Raw genomic sequence first — 20,058 nt, 5'->3', positions numbered from 1 at the left:
TCCGAAGATACGCAACTATCAAAGATCAAGATCAACCTTCACATTTCAGTTTCGTTAGTTCAGTTGGGGCGCACTAGCACATTTTTAATATTCGAAACGTATCGATCATTTTTTCGATGCTGGAGTATTGCAATCATTCGTTTGAAAACACACACGTAAACTCGTTTCTATGTATGCATATATATCGAGACGCGCGTCGTTGATTTAGCGAAAAGTGAGATGAAAAGAACGAAAGAGAATTTTGAAGGAACGCGTTTTTAATTTAGCTCAAACGAGATTAGTTCGAATAATCGAAGCTCTTTTGACCTCTAAATTACAGGTAGTTGCTCAAGGAACATGTATCCGTCACTGCGGGCTCAAGATTTCTTGCCGAAACCGTTTTCTTGCCACAAGTGCGGTAGATTGTATAAGAACAAAAGCAGCCTAAAACGTCATCTCCACGACGAATGCGGTAAACCGCCTCAGTACATCTGCAGTATCTGCGAGAAAGGATTCAAGCAAAAAGCTAACTTTCAACGACACAATTCGACGATTCACGGCCGTATTTTCCTGCTAGGATCGTAAAAGGTCGATGCACCCATGAAGAGATCATCGTCGACCAAACTTATACCTATCCTTCCTCGTCGTCGGTTTCTTCGAACTTCTCCTGAAGAGAATCGAATTTCACGCGATCCTTCTTTCTTACATGTATAGTTTTACGCAATATTTCTTGTTTCTTTATGTAACTCGCTACGCTACCCTTCTATCAATGATCGACATATAATTAAATAGCAGAAACAGATTAAGCTTGATACATGCAAGATTTTCGTTTTCGTTTGAAATACTTTTTTTTACCCGCGGCGCTTCCTTTCGTTTTAATAATACTATTTTTTTCGACGGAAGTAGAAGAAGAGATGAAAAAAATTCGATTTCCTGGAAAATACGAAACAACAGCCGTACGATGTGCGACACTGTCGACCGGCTCTGAAGAAAGTTCGATTGATTTAAAAAATTTCATTCTACGAGAAATGTTCTGTGATATGTTGAATAATTGATGTACAATATATGAACAAAAATCGTGAGAACGATGCTTGCTGAGGCCTTGGTTATATATAAACTAGTTTCTCAAAGTGTTATTGTAGTTTATTATAATCTTATTATGATTATCGAAGTACGCGAAAATAAAACTGTAATTGCAAGGGTAAACCATGTCTCAGATCTTTCGAATTCGTCCGTAGCCGTTCAGATATTTTTGCGTTCGAACTACTTGAGTGTTTTCGCCAACTGGAAGACCAATGTAAGACACAAGGAAGAGCAAGAATCTTCACGGAAGATCGACAGTCGTGCGAATTGCTGACTTTTTCTTTTTATTGCCAAGTGGTTCTAGAGCAATCGCCTTTATTATCATTTACTTTCTCGTATCTGTTTCCACGAAACCGAAGATGACAAAACAAGAAGGAGACCATTTCAGTTTCTTTGTTTTCAATTTCTTCGCGGCATTAGAGAATGCAACCGATTTTGAAATATACCATCAGATTTCCTATGGTTACGGGCTCGTATCGGATCGGAACGTATTTGAGATCGATTAAACTACCATCGAAGATGTTACAGCTCTTTTTAAATCGCGAGAAACGCTCTCTATATGTGATTGATCAGCTCTGGATTTTGATTTCAGGTCAGCCGAGATTTCCGGGAAACGTTGCTCGGGATGATTTCCAGAAGCCGTACCCCTGTTTCAAGTGCAACAGGTCCTACACGAACAAAAGCACGCTGAATCGTCACTTGCGAGAGGAGTGTGGCAAAATGCCGCAATACTTGTGCCGTTATTGTCCAAAAGCGTTTAAGCAACGTTCGAATTTTCAGCGACACATCTGGACAGTCCATGGATGCATCATGTGACCCGATCGTTTTTGAATTCTCCGAGCTCAAGTATAATCGAGTAACGATACCTTATAATCCGAATGTAGCGTCAAGTTATTATATATGTCGGAGATGGAAGGACAGCGAGACTTTCCGTCTGGAATGTTGGAAAAACCCCCAATACCCTAGTCCAGACTTTGACTATAGCTACACTTAAGCAATACAAAAAAAAATAAAAAATAGTTCTAATGTTCCAACCTGGTTTTGTGACGATGGGTTCAGGCTCGGGGTGACATAGCGGGTCACTAGACGTAGCCACAGTCACGGGAGGGACGTGTACCTGACAGAGGTATGGAATGATAATATGGCTCTCCTTAAAAACAAAGATTGACGCGGGGACAGTTTATAAGGGCAGACATATAAGGGAAGGATAGACAGATATATAAGAGCAGTTTCATTTGGATTACGTCTTAGTTAATTAGTTAGTCGTTGGGCGAATTGCTGATTGAGTTATCGAGAAAGTTATCCGAATCGTGTACTAGGTTGGCACTCGTCATCCCGTGGACCGTGGATTCGTTATCGAACCTGAATTCGTTGTCACCGTCATCACGACCTTCCTATCGCCGCTATTACTCATAGCCTCTTGTAGTGGCTACACATTTGTACCAATAAACATTAGCTACATTCGCGATAGTAAAGTAAGTAAAGGTTCATCGAACGCCCCCCAAAATTCAAACCAGACTCCGACATCAGAAGTGTGATCAGTGCTGGTTATAACACTGCAAGAGCTTACGACCATCGTGAGCGAGTTAATTCAGTCGCTAGCGCAAAAATCGAGTGTGGAACCTAACCATTTTTCGCCACCGCGTTTTAACCCTGAAACCGCGGGCTCCGATTCCGCTGCACGATGCGCAGCTGTCAATCTGACTATGGAGGAAAATCCTTTACAAAGCAGCGCCCTGAATATAATTTCAATAACGAGCGTCGAATCGACTTCTACGTAGCGGGAGCATCAACTGATGGATCAAGTCATCCGGGTGAGTCGTTTCCATTTTACTCCGATTTTGGAGCCGAGTGTTCACTAATTAAAGAATCCGTAGTCTTGAGATTTTCTGGCAAAAGAATGATGGATATAGTAGTAATGCGAGGAATAACGTACATCTCAAATCTTTGTTTTTAAGGAGAGCCATATAATCAGTCCATACTTCTGTCAGGAACACGTCCCTTCCGTGATCGTGGCTACGTCTAGTGATCCACTATGTCACCTTGAGCCCGAACCCATCGTCATAAAGCCAGGTTGAAACATTAGAACTATTTCTTTTTTTTTTTTTTTTTATTGCTTAAGTGTAGCTATAATAAAAATCTGGACCAGGGTATTGGGGTTTTCCCCGCTGTCCTTCCATCTCCGACATGTATTTACTCGTCGTTTCCCACGTTTTCGCTGATAACGAAAGAAAGTAACTCTCTATGTATGTGTACAGTGTATATTGATCTCGTAGAGTATTTTCTGTATTCGACGTTTAACCGAGACTATTTGAACTCTTCACGCACCGCAGAATAAAGACAATTTTCCATGCATCGCCAACTACTTTTAATCGCTTTTAACTTTAACGATCGCCGTTAATTGGCCGGTGACTGCTTCTTGCTTCAACTTCGATTACATTCACTTTGCTTCTCGAGTGGATGAAACGACGGAACACATGGCAAGGTATCATCTTTCCGCTGTTTTAGTTTAACAACATGTTAAAAAGATCAAAATCGCGGTCAATAAGGGAAACGTTAAAAGCGTAGATATATGTACAGATATATTTGAAGCCAAGTTGAGATACAGGAGAGTTTGAAGGTAGTAAGGTTGTAGATGGTAATACGAGGGAAACGTTGACGTATCTAACAGCTGAAACTACGATTTCAGGCTGGGTGGCGGCTGTAGGGCATGCCGGTATGGCGAACAACACTCTCTACCGATGCAGCGTATGCGGTAGAACCTATTCTCGGAAGACTTCGTATCATCGACACTTAGGAGAAAAATGCGGCAAGCATCGAAGAGTAGAAAGTGTAAAAACTGCGAGTACGGCGTGGAAGCGAAATAAACGTACTCAGTGTGTGGTAGATAATTCCGTGATAAAGATCCTTCAGGAAGCGAATCGAATATCGAAAGAACCGTTCTACGATTAATTTTTTTTTTCGTTAACGTCGATAGCCTTTGAACGTTGTTAATATTATTAATACACGCACAAATGTTGCGTCATTTATCGAAATTATTCAGTTATTTTTCAGGTAGTATCTATACGTAACACGAGCTGGAAGAGCAATAAAGAAGAGTGTACGTACATACAATATTTTTTTTTTTTTGTTCGCTTCCTTCTTGATCCCTCCTTCAGGTTTGCTTCTTAACGCGGTCCTTAATGCGCCTCGAAGATTGCCGACGAATGATAAGCATGACCTTTTTCGTGGCGAACGTATCGTTGGAATACCGTTGCTTCTTGCAACGAGACACGACTTCCAACGTGAGATAAAATAAACGACTCGCGCGCGAGATAAAGGATACTGAACGGCCAACGAAACTCCGTTAATCTCGTTAATCTCTCGTTCTCTTTCTGATCTGTTTCAGACTCGAAGAGGGACCACAATCGTGTCAACTACGACACTCCGTTTACCTGTTACAAGTGTGGCAAACGTTACACATGGACGGACTCCTTGACCAGACATCTTCGAGAAGGCTGCGGAAAGTTACCTAGGCACAAGTGTACCCTCTGCGGCAGAAAATTCAAACGCAGAGATTACTTGTTACGTCACGAAAATAACGTTCACAAAGCAGAGTGAGATGGTTAGAATTGGGAAACCTTTCCGAAACCATGAACGTCGAGAATCTCGAGCTCCTGCGTCCCTTTGCAAACCGATCGGAATATTTCGGACGGTAATATTCTCCCTTTCGGTAAAAAAGAAAAGAAAACGTTTTTATATCGCGTCTTTCCGATAGCTTTTTTAAACATTCCGAACTTGACAAGAAGAGTAAGATATTAGAATGCGTTTCATCGTCTGCGTTAGCGTATCTCGATACTGTAAGTTCATACACAGTATCGATTTGCACGTTTATAAGACTGACATTGTCGATTTCAAATCATCGATACATCTCACTGATAAACATAAAAAGAACACTTTTCCATAATATTGCTTCAGTTGACTATAGATTCTGAATTCTAAATTCCCAATTCCGAATTTCGGTTCTTAAATTTGTGAATCGCGGAATTCGTTCGAAATCGCGTTTATAGAATATCTGATGTTGTAAAGAATTGTACAAAAATGTGATTCCAGCTCGAATCCTTCGACTGTTTATTATCAAAAATTAATAACGAATCTCCTAATTTATTAACATCGGACCGAGAGAGCGAATCATCGTGTTTATATCTGTATCTATCTTAATGTCAGTTTACGTATTTTCATACGTTCACAGTGTAAATAAATATTTCTATTGCGTATAGTGGTCCACGCGTTACAGATTCACCTGTTTAGAGAACACACCGCCTATCACCGTTTTATAAGACTCGAACGATTATTACTCTGAGAATATGCGATTTAAAATAAATGAAACGTATAGTAGGGTTTCGATTGTTACAATAGCGTGGAAACGTTGTAGTACGAGTAATCGATTGAAAAGACTACGCAGCGACTGCCAAATGAAACAAGAACTACTTACACCGAGACAGAAAACCAAGCCTCAACTGGAATTAACACGGACCGAACGTTTCAAGAATGGAGCAACGCGGAATCTGATTGCTAATGATTACATCTGAATAATATTTGAGCTTTTAGCAAGCAACTATTTTAACGCAAAAAATGGTGATGGACCGATTAATTGAAAACAGCTCGCAATTTTAATAAAGCGATTTCATCGAAAGTTTCAGTGTTTTGAATTATTGCGCTCGATACATTTTCACATTAGGGCGATGCTTTTCTTTCATTTTACGTTCAAAGGAGCGTAAGGATAAGCGTAATAGGAAAACGCTAAGAAGCTATTCGAATAGGCGTATACCTGAACCTACATAATTACAGAAACTGCATTGTTCTTTCAGCTTACTGCGGTTCAGACTATTACAAGAGACTTGGGAGACACTTCTGTTCGAATTGCGGCAAGGAATACAGATGGATGCAATCGTTGGTTAGACATGAAAGAGAAGAATGCGGGAAGGACCCGCAACACTCTTGCCCCGTTTGCGGCACGAAAATTCGCCACAAATGGATGTTAAAGAAACATTTGATCAACGTTCATCATTGGATTATTTCGAACGGGAAAAATATTTACCTCGGTTCGAGCAACGGTGCCGCGCAATAGCATTGTCAAGTTTCGACATGAAAATGTGTCGGTTAAAATGTTAAAACATAGCTGTTCCGTAGCTACGCTCGTTTAACTTTTCGTATTACGATAACACGTATCGTGCGTAATGGCGGTAACTCTTTTAGACAAAACTTGTACTACGCTCCATGTTTCCATCGTTTAAATATGTATGTTTTATACATGAAATTGTATTTATGTACGTTATGTAAAATTTAGTCGCAATAAATAATTTAAAGAAACGCGTAATACGAATTAGTAGCGAATTAGTCACGACGAATATCGTTTCGATCTATGGCGTAAAATGTAAAGGGAAGAATCGGTTAAAAGGGATTCTCTGTAAGAAAAGAGAAAGGCAAATGTCTCGTTCGTTTCGCAGGTGTACTAAGATCTAGCGTACAACTCTGTATATCGTTTCGAGCGTCGTCCCGCAATCAAGAAAGATCTGCGAATACACTTTAGAATATCAAGTACCCAGTTGTTCCCTCTATAAATAGTTAAGCACGTCGTTCGAAGGACTGATCGAAATGGTAGTACAAATTCGGTGTGTTAATTTTTAGGATTGTTCAAGGAGCACGTCTGTGTCAAATGCGGCAGGTCATACAGGTGGAGGGATTCGTTCAATACACATCGTCGACTGGAATGTGGAAGAGAGCCGCAGTTTGGCTGTATCTTTTGCAGCAGAAGATTCAAGCATAAGCACCATCTGAAAGAACATTTAAAGAGACGTCATCATCGTGATCAATCGGAACTCGTTTGGTTGAAAAGATACTAATCGAAATCGACGCGTTTCTTCGTTTTTCTTTTCTTTTCCTTTCATTTCCATACTGGCAACGTGATCTGATGAGGAAGCAAAGAAACGATACAAAATCTTCAAGTAATAGAACCTTGTCGATCGGCTCTATATCGCGTCCGCAATTATCACAAAATAGATATCGGCATTATCTGTCGCACGATAATTTTTCAGCGATACACTGTCATATTATATGTGTATACGGTATACATATAGAAATATGTGTAAACGATCCTTGGATGTAATAATAAAAGATATTGTTCATTGAACGTGCATTGAACGTGCTGTTAACAGAGTAGTTTTTCATAAAATATGGAAAGTGTATAAGTGTGTTGATCGAACAAACAGCGGTCGATTCTTAGTTCTAATAAAAATGTATGTTTTTGTGATTTCAGGTTTACCGATTTTCGTGTTTCGTTCGAGCTATCTCTGTAACAACTGTGGAAAAACGTACAAATGGAAAGAATCGTTGAATTTACACAAGCGCATGGAATGCGGTATCGAGCCACGATTCTCTTGCAAAGTCTGCGGAAGAAAATTTAAACACAAACATCATCTCGCGAAGCATCACAAGTCTATCCACAATTACGTCGATCTGCCTGTGCTGCGAGCTGCGTTTTAAAATCGAATATCGTATATTTGATTTGTCCAACGTATTGAGTGCCGAACGCATTTTGCACGATAATTTGCACGCGAAGAAAATGAGACTGACGAGAAAAAGACTCTGAGAGAAAAAAGAAACAAGTAGAAAATGATATTTTAATAGCATCCGAAAAATTTCGTATTTTGCTAGATTTCCTGGATGTACCACTGTGCTATACGTGTACTATGCTAACGAAAACTATGCGATTTGCTGCTAGTTCCAAAACTAGAGCAATACGTAAAGAAACAGGAAGTTGAGCAATAAACAGGGATAAGATATTTCGCTAAGAATAGATGTTGATGTAAATTTTTGTAACAGTCGCCTGCTCACTATGCTAAGGTTTCTTCCGACTCTATCCCATAAATTTACCCGAAAATTTGTTACCGGTTAATGTTCCTTTCCGCTTTACGCAAATGTAACGCAAACGCTTGAATTTCGAGTGTTCTCCCGCGAAATAAACGAATCGACGATACTTGCGGTTAATTTAAGTAATCTTGTGGAATCAGGTATGCATCGTAGCCAATCAGTGTAATGGGGTGGATTGCCCGATCTGGTCGGTGAACGCGAAACACTTTGCCTTCTGCATCCACGCACGACTAATCGTTTGTGTTCCAGGTGAGCTGGCCGCTCGGGAAACTGTATATCCGTGCAGAGTATGCGGCAAGATCTACTCGAAAAAATCTTCCATGTATACGCATCTCCGCCTTTGCGGAAAGGAACCGAAATTCAACTGCGTCCTTTGCGGAAGGAGATTCAAGTACAAGCACAGATTGCAGTCGCACCTTACCTCGAATTTGCATAGTCAAGGATTTTAATAATGCGTTGGAAATGAAGTCCAATTCTCACGTCTCACCGCGCATTTCTTTCTTATGGACGATGATGTGTGATGCTGACCTATTTCATTTTTTTTTTATAGACGATGTGTGATGCTGACCTATTTCACTTTTTTTCGATATTTGATCATCTATTCCATATTTTTCATCGGAATATTTCAAAATATCAATTTTGTACAAATTAATTGGAAAATCTTACCACTACTATACAAAGTTTAGGAAATTGAGGGCTTCCAGCAGATTGTAAGCGAACTTGTTAGAAAATGAATAAAGGTTCGTTAAAAATTTAACGATGAAACGTCTAATTTCTGCGCAAAGTTATTGAGAATAGACCTCGTCGTTTGATAAGCGATTAGGAAGTGTTTTGCATTAAATTGCTCGATCGAACGATCCGACGAGTAATTTCGAGCACGGTACAAGAGCAACGTGTTAATGTTGTATTGTCTAAGGTGTAATCGTTTCGTTATTGTTACTCGTTAGTACTAACGATGAAGTAACGGGGAAAGTAGTAAAATCCGAGAACTTATTTACCTTCTGACAAAAGTTTAAAAATCGAAGACTAACCAATCCGCTTTACGCTTCTTCTTTTGCAGCTCACTCTCAGATGGGGTGGATCTGCTTTCAATGTGGCAAACGTTATCAATGGCGCGGTTCCTTGAAGAATCATATCCGAGTGGAATGTGGCAAAGAACCTACTTTCAAGTGTCCAATTTGTGGCAGGAAGTTCAAGCATAAACATCGATGGCAATCTCACGCGAAATCCATGCATCATATTAATTTATAACGAACGATCCTCAACGATTATCCGATTCTTCTGTTTTCTCGGAAGATAATGCAGCAGCAGTAACTATCGACGATAATAAATCCGCATAATACCTATAAGTGCGACTCCTCTTTTCGCATATTGTGTTAAAACGAATGAAAGACAGGAACGTATCCGAAAAGTTTCGTATCTTTTTGTAATCTTGTTCCTTGTCTGTTAATGAAACGCTCATCGTCACAGGCGATCGCATTTTTCACTTATTCGGCCGCCGAAATTTCGTCACCGACGGATCACAGATTACATGAAAGCCATCAGTTTGTGTTACCGATAGCTTTTAATTGTTTTATGCGAAACGTGGCGTGTTTCTGCCAGAAAGATTTCTATGCACGGCCGTTCAAGTAATTTCTGAATTTTTCTTTGCAGCGAAGAAATTGTGGTGGTGCTTCCAGTGCGGCAAGCGATACCTTTGGCGAGACTCGTTGAAGAAGCACCTGCGAGTTGAGTGCGGCAAGGATCCTACCTTTGAATGTCCTATTTGCGGCCGGAAGTTCAAGCACAAACATCGTTGGCAGTCACATGCCAGACTCATACATTATCTTAATATATGACCTACGAAACAAGTTTGAATCTAGCTAGTCACTGATGATTAATACGAATGCAACAAATCAGAGAAGTAACAACCATAGCACACGATTCTAATATACTGTGAACGTGTGTTGTTACGAAATTTACTTATTATCAAATCTTGATAATTTTATTTCATGAAATAAATGTTAAGCGTTGCAAACGAAGTTCCACGAGTAGTTTGTGTGTATATAAGAGGTTGCTTCTCATTAAATTCGTAAGGTAATCGAAGGAAACTAGCGAAGCAAGGAAACGAAAATTCGTAAACGAAATCCTCGCGCGTTTCCCCCGTGTCTCGTAAGTATTATACAATTAAACGAAAGAAATGGAATGTGTTACCTCTCTTCACTTCCTGAGAGGAAAATTCGGCCAAATTTCAGGTATACGCTGCACGTGTATACGCACAAAGTATTTTGGCTTGCGCCAGAAAACGCGGTTTCTCGTAAGTAAATTATTCAAGTTTTCTTTTTCGTTCTTGCGCTGTGCCCCTCCTTGTCACTGCTGTCGTTCGCCTTTGTTTCCATTCTACGATATTAGAATTCACGTACTAAACGGTGAACCTAACATATATTACATAACTACGCTCGTAGGACGTGTAACGATCCTCTTTCCTTTTTTTCGCGTATAAATATCGAATGAAACGCGTTCTCCTCTTACTGACAGCCGTTTCGTCTTTTCTCTATTTTCCAGTACCAAGGCTGACGGTGAAGAACATCGAAAATCTACGATATAAGAGGCGACCGGTGATTCACAAGTGCACCAGATGTGGAAAGGGTTATCAGCTGGAAACTTCGCTACGAAGGCATCAAAGGCTCGAATGCGGAGTCGAGCCAAGACAAAGCTGTCAAATTTGTGGGAAAAAGTTCACTCATAGGTTCAAGCTAACGCATCATTTGGCTTCGTGTAGAAGAAAGCGGGAATACTACGGAACGATATAAAACGCTGCCTTGTATATTACATTCGTCGTACTAACAGAAAACACGGAGAAGCGAATACATAAAATTTAAGCCTGTGAAAACTATAATTCGACAGCTAACTTCTGCAAAGCGACGATAAAATTTTGAAGCAAGGCAAGAAGACCCAATGGACACGTTACGAAGGAATCGTAACGCGAAAGCAACAACAGAGCTGCGGCGTTGTATAGTTTTTACACAGTTAAATAAATACATGTTTTCCTCTACATAACGATCGCGTTTCTCTTGCTTACAATTAGTATTATGTAAAAAGACTTTTTACGGATGCAAGATACCATGTTCTTTTACGTATTACCTTCTCAACTTTAAATAACACGTTTATTCTTTTGCTTGCTTTTTTAAGGACATTCCCGCTCTTCTTTATCATGTCCTTCTTCCCCCGACTCATTTGATCGTTCTCCTTACATCCAAAGCTGCACCGACTACAAACACCCGTGGTGAAAAATCCAACTTCCCAGGTACATGGCACACTTAAAGCTCGTTTAATTCTCGAATCAAGGGAAAATATTTTTTCTTGCTCATCTCGCTAAGGACGAAACTATAACGGATAAGGACGCCTAAGCTTGACATCTAACGAATAAATCATTTCATTTCAGGGCTTTTGGCGACAATGCTGTTATCACAGGATATAATACAACAACCGCAGGACAATAGCGAACCATTGTGGGTACGTTACCCGGGCATGCCTTACAACCCGAACAGAAATCGAAGACGAAAAAATGGAAAGGATAGCGGGTCGAAGTACGCTTGCAACAGGTGCGGGAAAACTTACAAGGCCACCACGTCTTTGAGTCGTCACAAACGACTCGAGTGCGGCGTTGTACCTTGCGAAGTTTGCCCGATATGCGATAGAAGATTCAAGCACAGATTCGTCTTGAATTCGCACATCATCGGATGCCGAAGAAGACTGCGACACATTGTGGACAAAACCGATGACTCGCCGGTATTCGCCAAAGAACGGGAGTAGCTGCTCGACCGCGATTCCCACAGTAGTCGCGACGCATCGATTGCGATCAATGCGCTAAACAAATCTTTTCTACGAATATCTAAAAGCGTTCGTCTTTAATCTTTGCAGCTCTATCCTTTTCTTTCGAACGACAATCCTTCCCTTCTGTGAATTACATCACGTGGGAGGCGTGTAAATCTTTGATCTTGAGTTGTTAGTTTGAATTTTATACGCGCATACATGTATCTTATGATTAGATTCATTTTAAATTCGATTCCGATCGAAAATTTCGTAATCGTTTGATGGTTCTCTTTTCACTCGAAATAAATCGTGTTGAATGAGATCTTTCTTTATACAAAATAGATTTGCTATTTAATCCACCATGTAAATAACATTTTGGATACGTAACGGGAAAGGTAACGGGATGTAATTGTATGAGAAAGAACCGAGGTGTACGCTGAAGATGCATAATGTACGGAAATACTATCATGTCCATTACATTCCGTATACTTTGTTTCAACGGAACGGATACCAAACAAATGTTTCAATCGTAATGCTTTATATCTCACCATAGCGTTTTATATGTATCGACAAATAAACGAATCTGAACGATTAAAACATAATTATATTGACGTACATATAATGGAACGGCACCGTTTTCCAGCATTTCTGTCACTGACAATGATATTGATTCTCGTAGCTCGTGTTCCTTTCATCGCACCAAATCAAATGCGATTCCTTCGATCACCTACTCGATCTGTCCGAATTCGCCTAATTTGACCGCATACTTTTATCTAACCCTGTTTCGCGAAACCATTCCTCTGTCCCGAGGTACTTCCTCTTTTGATCTAATGCTGCTTGTTCACCAATGTGTTACTTCGACAGGTGTTCTATCGAAGAGCGTCTGGAGCACTTTGAACGATTATCGAAGCAGTTCCATGGACGATCTGTTGCTGAAAGAAAGGAACTACAACGATGCGTACTACTATCCGTGTCCCGTGCTCGATCCGAACAAGAAACAACCGCTGCAACAACAACAGCAACAGCAGCAACAGCAACAGCATCAACTACAGCCACAACAGCTTTTCACCTGTGCGCTTTGCGGCAGAGAGTATACCTGGATGTACAGTTTACGTCGACATCAGCTGCAATGTGGCAACAAGGAAGCGAGAAACAAGTGTCATTTTTGCTCGAGAAAGTTTTACAGGCGCGACAGACTGAAAGAACATTTGCTGGCTCATCATTCAGACTTGATTTAGAAAAGTTTACCTGTACAGATGCTCTCTCTCAGTTCGAAGTAACTTTTAAGTTTGTATTTAAGTTTACTTTTCTTTCCATTTTCATTGTACATCGTCTCCGTATATCGCTCGTACAGCGATGTATTTGCTGTATTTTTCGTGAAATCCATCGATTCAATAAAATTATTCATACTTGAATTGCTTGTAAATTATGCGCGTATAAATATCAGCAAATATAGATGTGTCCAATTTCTCTAGACTCTTGCCACTTTCTCCCACGTTATCCTTCTCGATAGGTTACGACGAATTCGCAGTAATCGATGTTTCTCGTATTCCAGACGATTCCAACCTGATGAACGAGTTTGCTGCTTTTGAATCCAAGGATATCAAACTGATTCCGGAAACGATTAAACCACGCTTGACTCGCGGGCATACCTCCTTGCAACGTTACATGTGTGGAGAGTGTGGCAAAGGATACTCGTGGATGGCTAATCTCCGCAGACATCAAAGACTCGAATGCGGGAAATTACCCAAACATCACTGCAGAATATGTCGAAGGGAGTTTTACCGGAGATACGAATTGACAAATCACTACAATACCAAACACACCGCTCCTTAACTTGTCGACGATCCTACGCATTTTTAACCCGTCGAGAGCAAATATCATCATCTTCATCGAACGTTCCGCGTTCTTAGTCGCATCAAACACTCTATACGTATATGCTACGCTACTTCGCCAAGTTAGTAAGCGAAGGGACAGTGGGCTTTATATTTGAGTAGTCAGTAATATAGTAATATCACTTCCTTTCTCTTTTCACTTAATCCATCTATCTTTTTACACTTTTGCGTAACTTTACTCGATGTGTTTATTCTTGTAACTAGAATATAATCGACGATTGTAATTTATTTGTACCGCATCAACTAACAGTGCAGTATACTAATACTATACTAGTGTATAGTATACATGTAAGAAATCAGTGACATTATTCCGGGCTCCTGATGGAAAAGAGCTTTATTATAAAGTGGTGGCATAATGTTTGCTTTCGCTCCTTATCGAATGATCTTCTTTATAACCACTAATCTTCTATGTTAATGTAATCTGTCTCCGCTTATGTTTGAGCTTTGCTTTCACACGTTGTCATCGATTCGATCAAGCTATATTTCCCCTGCGACGAATTTGATCGATGTCTAATTAGAAACAACGAACGATTTGCTTTTAGGAAAGCTCGTTGAACGTCCTTCGTTTCGTACAAAGCAGTTGTCATCGACTAGCAACAAGACGAATAAACTCTGCGTTTCACGCGTTTTGCCGGAGCTTCGCGGAGGTTAGAGAGAAACTCAAACGAATGTATCAAACGAATGGTTCAAGTACTGCTATCAAATGTTATGAGTGTGTTCTGCGTGGGTAGAAATTTGAAACTTTTATTATAGCCTTACTCTAATCGAATCTCGAATAAAGATAATTAAGCTACCTGACGCGGGCATAGCATATTTCTCAATTTTGTTACGTTCGATCAATAAACACATCTGGCTCCGCAACAACACGTTCTGTCTGCTGTTCTTTGAATGTGGGATAAGGCATGAACGCGACGAATAAGCGACGAATAAGCGACGAATAAGTGACGAATAAGCGACCTACGTCAAAAAAGAGAAAGGTGTGTTTCACATCGGTCGAAATCGATTCTATGCCATGTCGTTTCCCGCAATATCGCGGAAACACGATGAAATTAGTATATTTACGTGATTACTGCCACCGAAGCAGTAGTGAAAATTTGTATCTTTTCCGATGCATGTACTGTCCTGTGTTTCATACGATCAACCGACTAACGATAAAACCCACGTAATTATATTTGCTAACGCGAACCGTTCGTTCTTCGCAGGGAAACGAGCGGACTTGAGCGATTGGTTCGTGAAGCAGGAGAACGAGTACGAGGAGCCGCAGACACTGTTCGAGTTCGTTGCCAGCAGTTACGATTTGGCGGAACGAAAGAAGGCTGCAAAGAGCGTGATCTGCGAGGAATGCGGCAAAAGCTTCTCGAGGCTCGACAGTCTTCGAAGACACGAGAAGAATTATTGCAGAGTAAAAGGAGACAGAATGTACTGCCGCTTTTGCGGCAAGAAGTTCGCGAAGCCGCTCTCGCTGATCTCTCACGTGAAATCGGCGCATTCGACTCTCTTTTTAAAATCGCAAACATCATAGGAGAACGCCGTGCATCAAAAATACTGAGTTTCCACTTTAACAAATTTTTACCTTGGTTTTTCTTTCTTCTGGCTATTTCCCACTTTCGTGATTCGCTCGAAGCGAAGTATATAAAATTTATACGTTGATCATGTTACGCGTACGATCTTTCTTATCTTTATCAATCGTTACCACAGTTATGGATTAGCTCGTTATAAAGAAGATTGAGGGGGGAAGAGAAAAGGAAACAACATATACGCTCTGTACCAATTCAACGTTTTCATCTTTTCGAATAAGTGCCACTGTGTTATGTACCTTGTTATACATTCTACATTATACAAACCGTGAAGTCGCGCTACCTTTACAAGTATTTCTTGTTGAAAATATTACATAATATTGCACAAAAAGAGGAAGAAATACGAGACAACTTACATTAAAGAACGTGACTATGATAGTCTGGATTTTCATCTATTTAGAAAAAATACTCTTGTATCGCGCCACAACAGTGTTGTTTATTTTCTATAGAGTGGTAAAACTCTATCCTATCGGTGTAAATGGTTGAAAATCCACGGTGTCAAATACTCTAATAATCATCGAAGACGAAGCAATTAGCGTAATATCACAGTACGATAATTGTAATATTTTGCTTTGTGATATGGTTTTTGTCAGAAAGAATTTCACTTTCATGCTCTATGTACGTGTGTATATGTATATCGAGGATGCTGTAAATGTATCACAGTAAATAACCGCGAAATTAAGCGCGTCCATGAAGCTAATGTTTCTTGGTATGTTCGAAATTGAATAAAACGTTTTTCAAACGACACTCTTTAATCTCCGCTCATCTGTTCGATGAATTCTCTCTCTCTCTCTCTCTCTATCTCTCTCTATCTCTCTCTTTCTCTCTCTCTCTCTTTCTTTCTCCTGCTCTCCCATCTCTCTCTCTCTCTCTCTCGGTAAAGAACGCTCGTTTATAGTCGTTTTTCCGATCGCTAACGAAGTTAGTGATATTCGCGTTATAATCAGCGAATAGTCACGTATGTCAAGCTTTTGCTGAAAGGCAAGGCGAATGGAAGGTAATTTGACTATAACGAAACACATGCATGCTTCTACCCTTTTTGAGGAAAACTAGCGCAACAAGGTACTTGCGATCTCCCATTTATAACGAAGAAATGGTGTTCTTTGCAGGTGAGAAGTCGGAGAGCTACTCGGAAAAAGAGCAAGAGGACGACGCCGAGGTTTGTGAGATCTCGTTTCACGGACAGTTAGCGATGAACTATTTGCTCTGTGACTCGTCCATCTTGAATTCCATGGAATCGAGCGTGCTCCGGAAAAACGTGAAATCTCATCAACAATTTCGATGCGACGGTTGCGACAGAGCGTACACGCGAATGGACAGTCTTAAACGGCACCAAGCCAAATGCGACGCGTCGTTGGAGAAGCTGCAAGAGGAAGTCGAATGGCTACATCGACAAAAGTTTTATTGCAATCAGTGCGGCAAAGGTTACAAAAGACTGGACACGTTGAGGAGGCATCAGAGACTCGTTTGCGGCGACAAAGACAACGCGTCTACAGCTACCGATAAACCGACCGTTTAATAAAAAAAAAAAGCGTGCAGACAATTTTCTTCTCACTTTGAGACTATTCGGAACCTTTGTCGTTTCGTGATTGTTCGTTTCTGATGGCGCGAGAGAATGTGAATTTTCTCCATTTTATATGGAATTTTGAGTTATCGAAAGAAACTGTCGAATCGCATTTGATCGATACATTTCCTTTTTTGTTTTCTTTTTTTCTCAAAACGAGAAAGAGAAATGTTTCTCACGACTTTGTTCGATTAACATTCTGCGAAATTTATGCGACCTAACGGAAATGTTCACGCTTGTTTATTTCCATGCAATTTGTATTTGTATCTATATTTATGCGTCAATTAAACATAGAACAAACACTGGAAACATTCGAAAGTATATTACATTGCCTTTAGTTTACATGATTCGCAATAATTATCGCGCATGAAACGTGATCGCTGCCACTGAACGTTTTTCCCGCAGGTATCGAAGATACGAGAGATTACAGCGCGTTATGGGTGCTGAAGAGAAAGGCTCGTAACATCGGAGAAGACGAGGAACCTTCGTACTTCCTTAACAAATCGTACATCTCGGAAATCGGAGGATCGACGAGTCTCGCGAGCGGTATGCATCCACGTTACGAATCCAACTCGTGCGTTACTGCTCCTGGACCACGATTCGTGTGCCTTCATTGTGGGAAAAGATACAAATGGCAGGATAGCTTGAGGAGACATCAGAGAGTCGACTGCGGGAACAAGGAGAAGAAATTTTCCTGTCATCTATGCGACAAAAAGTTCAAGTACCGATACGAACTACGGAATCACGTCGATGCTTACCACGACCTATAAATCCGCCAGGTGCTAAGTTTCTCTTTTTGCATTCGAATCTTTTTCCATCGAGCGATTTGACCAGCAGCCAAATATATCGCGCGTGTCTATAAACATTTTTATATCGTCAATAATGTTTTCATTTCGTGTCTGCCACGTTACATGGAACTTGATAAAGTTATTCCACTGACACATGGTTACACGCACAACTATATGTGCGCGCGAACCACAGTAATTTAACGTGTGCCATAACGACTGTCGACAAATTACACGCGTGTGATGCGAATGTTCTTCTCAACTATTTGGAAAAATTCGTCGCAAAGCTACGTCGGATGAAGTTTTGTCGAATAAACGTTAATTACTAAATTCTGGAGTTGACGCCAACTGGTATTTGTAAACGCGAAAATATAAATGGCTTGCCATGTAGGTTTACGTAACGGAGGGACTAGACTCGTTCGTACACTTGCCGCTTTTCAAGTCAAGCAATGGGAGTATATAGGTGTCTGTACGAGAACACAAATAGAGAGTAGCGACTTAAGGGGGTATTCTGGTCTAGAGGCATGAGTTTCGGGCGATCTTTGAAGCTCTGTACAAGCGAAACAGAAAGTATTTTTGCTATCCTTCTTTTTAGCATTTGTTTATTGATATTTCGAGATTAGATTGATATAATTCACTGAAAAAAAAACTCAATATTTAAAAAGTTACGAGCTGGCAAAGTGGGTGCTGCCAAAAAAATGGGGTATCGTGGCGTGCATGATATCAACCCTTCTGGTCGTCCGAAACAAAAAATGCGAACGGATTCTTAATTAGTATGGATGCCGCTATCGTCTGAACCTTGGAAAAGTCAATATAACATTTTCTCACAAAATGACGGCCGTTTGAAAAAAAATTTCTTATTTCGCACGTTTTTTTCACAATTCCGAACGTTTAAAAAATAGTAATATTAAAGATTTTGAACTGAGCGTGGTCCGGACGATAGAGGAGTATATAAGGAATATTCAGACCAAATTTAAAATGAATCGGTTCGTTAGAACTTGAGATATCGTGCAGGCCAACTCGAAAAAAGTAGTTTCGAGAAAAACGTGTTTAAGCAGATGCTGCGTCAGAAAAATGACTGTAACTCATAAAACAATTGAAATTTTGAAAAATCCTTTTAAGGGCATATTCTCGAATGTCTAAACTTTGGAAATATGAGAAAAAGATTTTCGATTTTTTCAAATTTCTAGACCAGAATACCCCCTTAAGAAAATCACCAGTCTGTGTAATATTGTAGCCGCGAACTCTACAAATTGGAATTGCAATTGGAATTGGTTTTTGGAATTCTTTCCGTTCTTTCTACCTATTTGCCATTCGAATGCTCCCTCTTCGAACGATCGATCGATGATTATTGTACCTACGTACGATCTGTTGCATTTCACTTTCGTTGAATAAAGTTGTTTCAATGTTTTATCTTATGTTATTGCTCCTGTTCAACGCTTCGTTTAGTACAGAATTTTTCAAGCGGCATTTTAACGAACCGATTGTAAGATCGACGAAAAACTATAGAATCGCGTCGTTCAGCTTGCACCGCGCGTATCGATCGATATCGTTTGACAATTCCGTAGCGTCTAGTATTATCGACATGGTTGATCGTAAGAACTTTGAACAGGTTGAAAAAGTGCTCGAATTACGCTTCTAAGATTCTTTCACTATTATTCACTCTCGTGTAACAATTCGGCAATGCTGTCTAAACGGTTTATTTGTTTCTTGAATTTCAGATGGCTACTTCTCGTTGCAACTGCCGTACGGTTTGCCATCGGGGTTTCAACCTTACGCGGCCAGCATGAATTTACCGCAAAAAGATGAAATGAAATATTTGCGCAATGATGGCAACTTGATGAATATTTGTTTCGGTTGTGGCAAGAGGTACAAGTGGAGAGACAGTTTATTAAGGCATCAGAGGGTTGAATGTGGTAACAAAGAAAAAAAGTTTTCTTGCAAATTGTGTCCGAAAAAATTCTATCACCAGTATAAGTTAAACGAACATTATCAGGGGCGACACAAGATACCGAAGCCCCATTAAACCGCATAAACTTTAGTGATCTTTGTTCCACGAATGATTTTTAGAATATTTTTATATCGATATTTTAACCGGCGAAACAAAAATGTTCCTCGAGAATATACTATTGCGAAAATACTCGATGCGATTCTCAAATTGTCTTTTTATATCGACGGGGATAGTATCTCAAGCCGATGAAACTATGTTAATCGCAACAAGACTGCTTTAGAATACGTTCGTTGTACCGCTTTAAAAATATTACTTTTCTTATCGCCGGTTTCTTTCACAAACACAGATCGATCAGATCTCGTCGACTAAAACTGAACTAAGTCATAATCGGTTTCTACTTAATAGCGTGTAAGTACGTAACGATAAATTGCTATACCTGAACGTATAAATACTAGGAAGCCGTGATAAGAATGAATAAATATGGTGAATTACAATTGTCATTATATTCTTTAATGAC

General features: G+C 40.0%; 4 protein-coding genes across 4 annotated transcripts in view; all 4 read left to right on the top strand.

Moving 5' to 3' along the window:
• Positions 1-11,769, top strand: part of LOC126865788 (zinc finger protein 782-like) — a 35,655-nt gene extending 23,886 nt beyond the window's left edge. Inside the window, exons 5-6 of the mRNA XM_050618687.1 lie at positions 10,519-10,731; positions 11,399-11,769. Of these exons, the coding sequence (XP_050474644.1) occupies positions 10,519-10,731; positions 11,399-11,769 (584 nt within the window). The remainder of the gene's footprint in view (positions 1-10,518; positions 10,732-11,398) is intronic.
• A 5-nt stretch (positions 11,770-11,774) lies between these two features.
• LOC126866215 (protein suppressor of hairy wing-like) lies at positions 11,775-13,239 on the top strand. The gene has a single exon (XM_050619550.1). It carries the CDS (start codon positions 12,600-12,602, stop codon positions 13,005-13,007), a length of 408 nt encoding a protein of 135 aa, XP_050475507.1. The 5' UTR covers positions 11,775-12,599; the 3' UTR covers positions 13,008-13,239.
• A 1,106-nt stretch (positions 13,240-14,345) lies between these two features.
• Positions 14,346-16,760, top strand: LOC126865787 (zinc finger protein 596-like). Its single transcript, XM_050618686.1, has 3 exons — positions 14,346-14,391; positions 14,867-15,100; positions 16,351-16,760. Exons 1-3 carry the CDS (start codon positions 14,346-14,348, stop codon positions 16,758-16,760), a joined length of 690 nt encoding a protein of 229 aa, XP_050474643.1.
• A 607-nt stretch (positions 16,761-17,367) lies between these two features.
• LOC126866217 (zinc finger protein 224-like) lies at positions 17,368-20,035 on the top strand. The gene is made up of 2 exons (XM_050619552.1): positions 17,368-17,584; positions 19,312-20,035. Exons 1-2 carry the CDS (start codon positions 17,509-17,511, stop codon positions 19,614-19,616), a joined length of 381 nt encoding a protein of 126 aa, XP_050475509.1. The 5' UTR covers positions 17,368-17,508; the 3' UTR covers positions 19,617-20,035.
• Positions 20,036-20,058: the final 23 nt, after the last annotated feature.

This window comes from Bombus huntii, chromosome 5, assembly GCF_024542735.1.
Source record: "Bombus huntii isolate Logan2020A chromosome 5, iyBomHunt1.1, whole genome shotgun sequence".
NCBI lineage: Eukaryota > Metazoa > Arthropoda > Insecta > Hymenoptera > Apidae > Bombus > Bombus huntii.
Note: the sequence above shows the minus strand (reverse complement) of the source record. Positions and strands in the feature narration are given on the sequence as shown.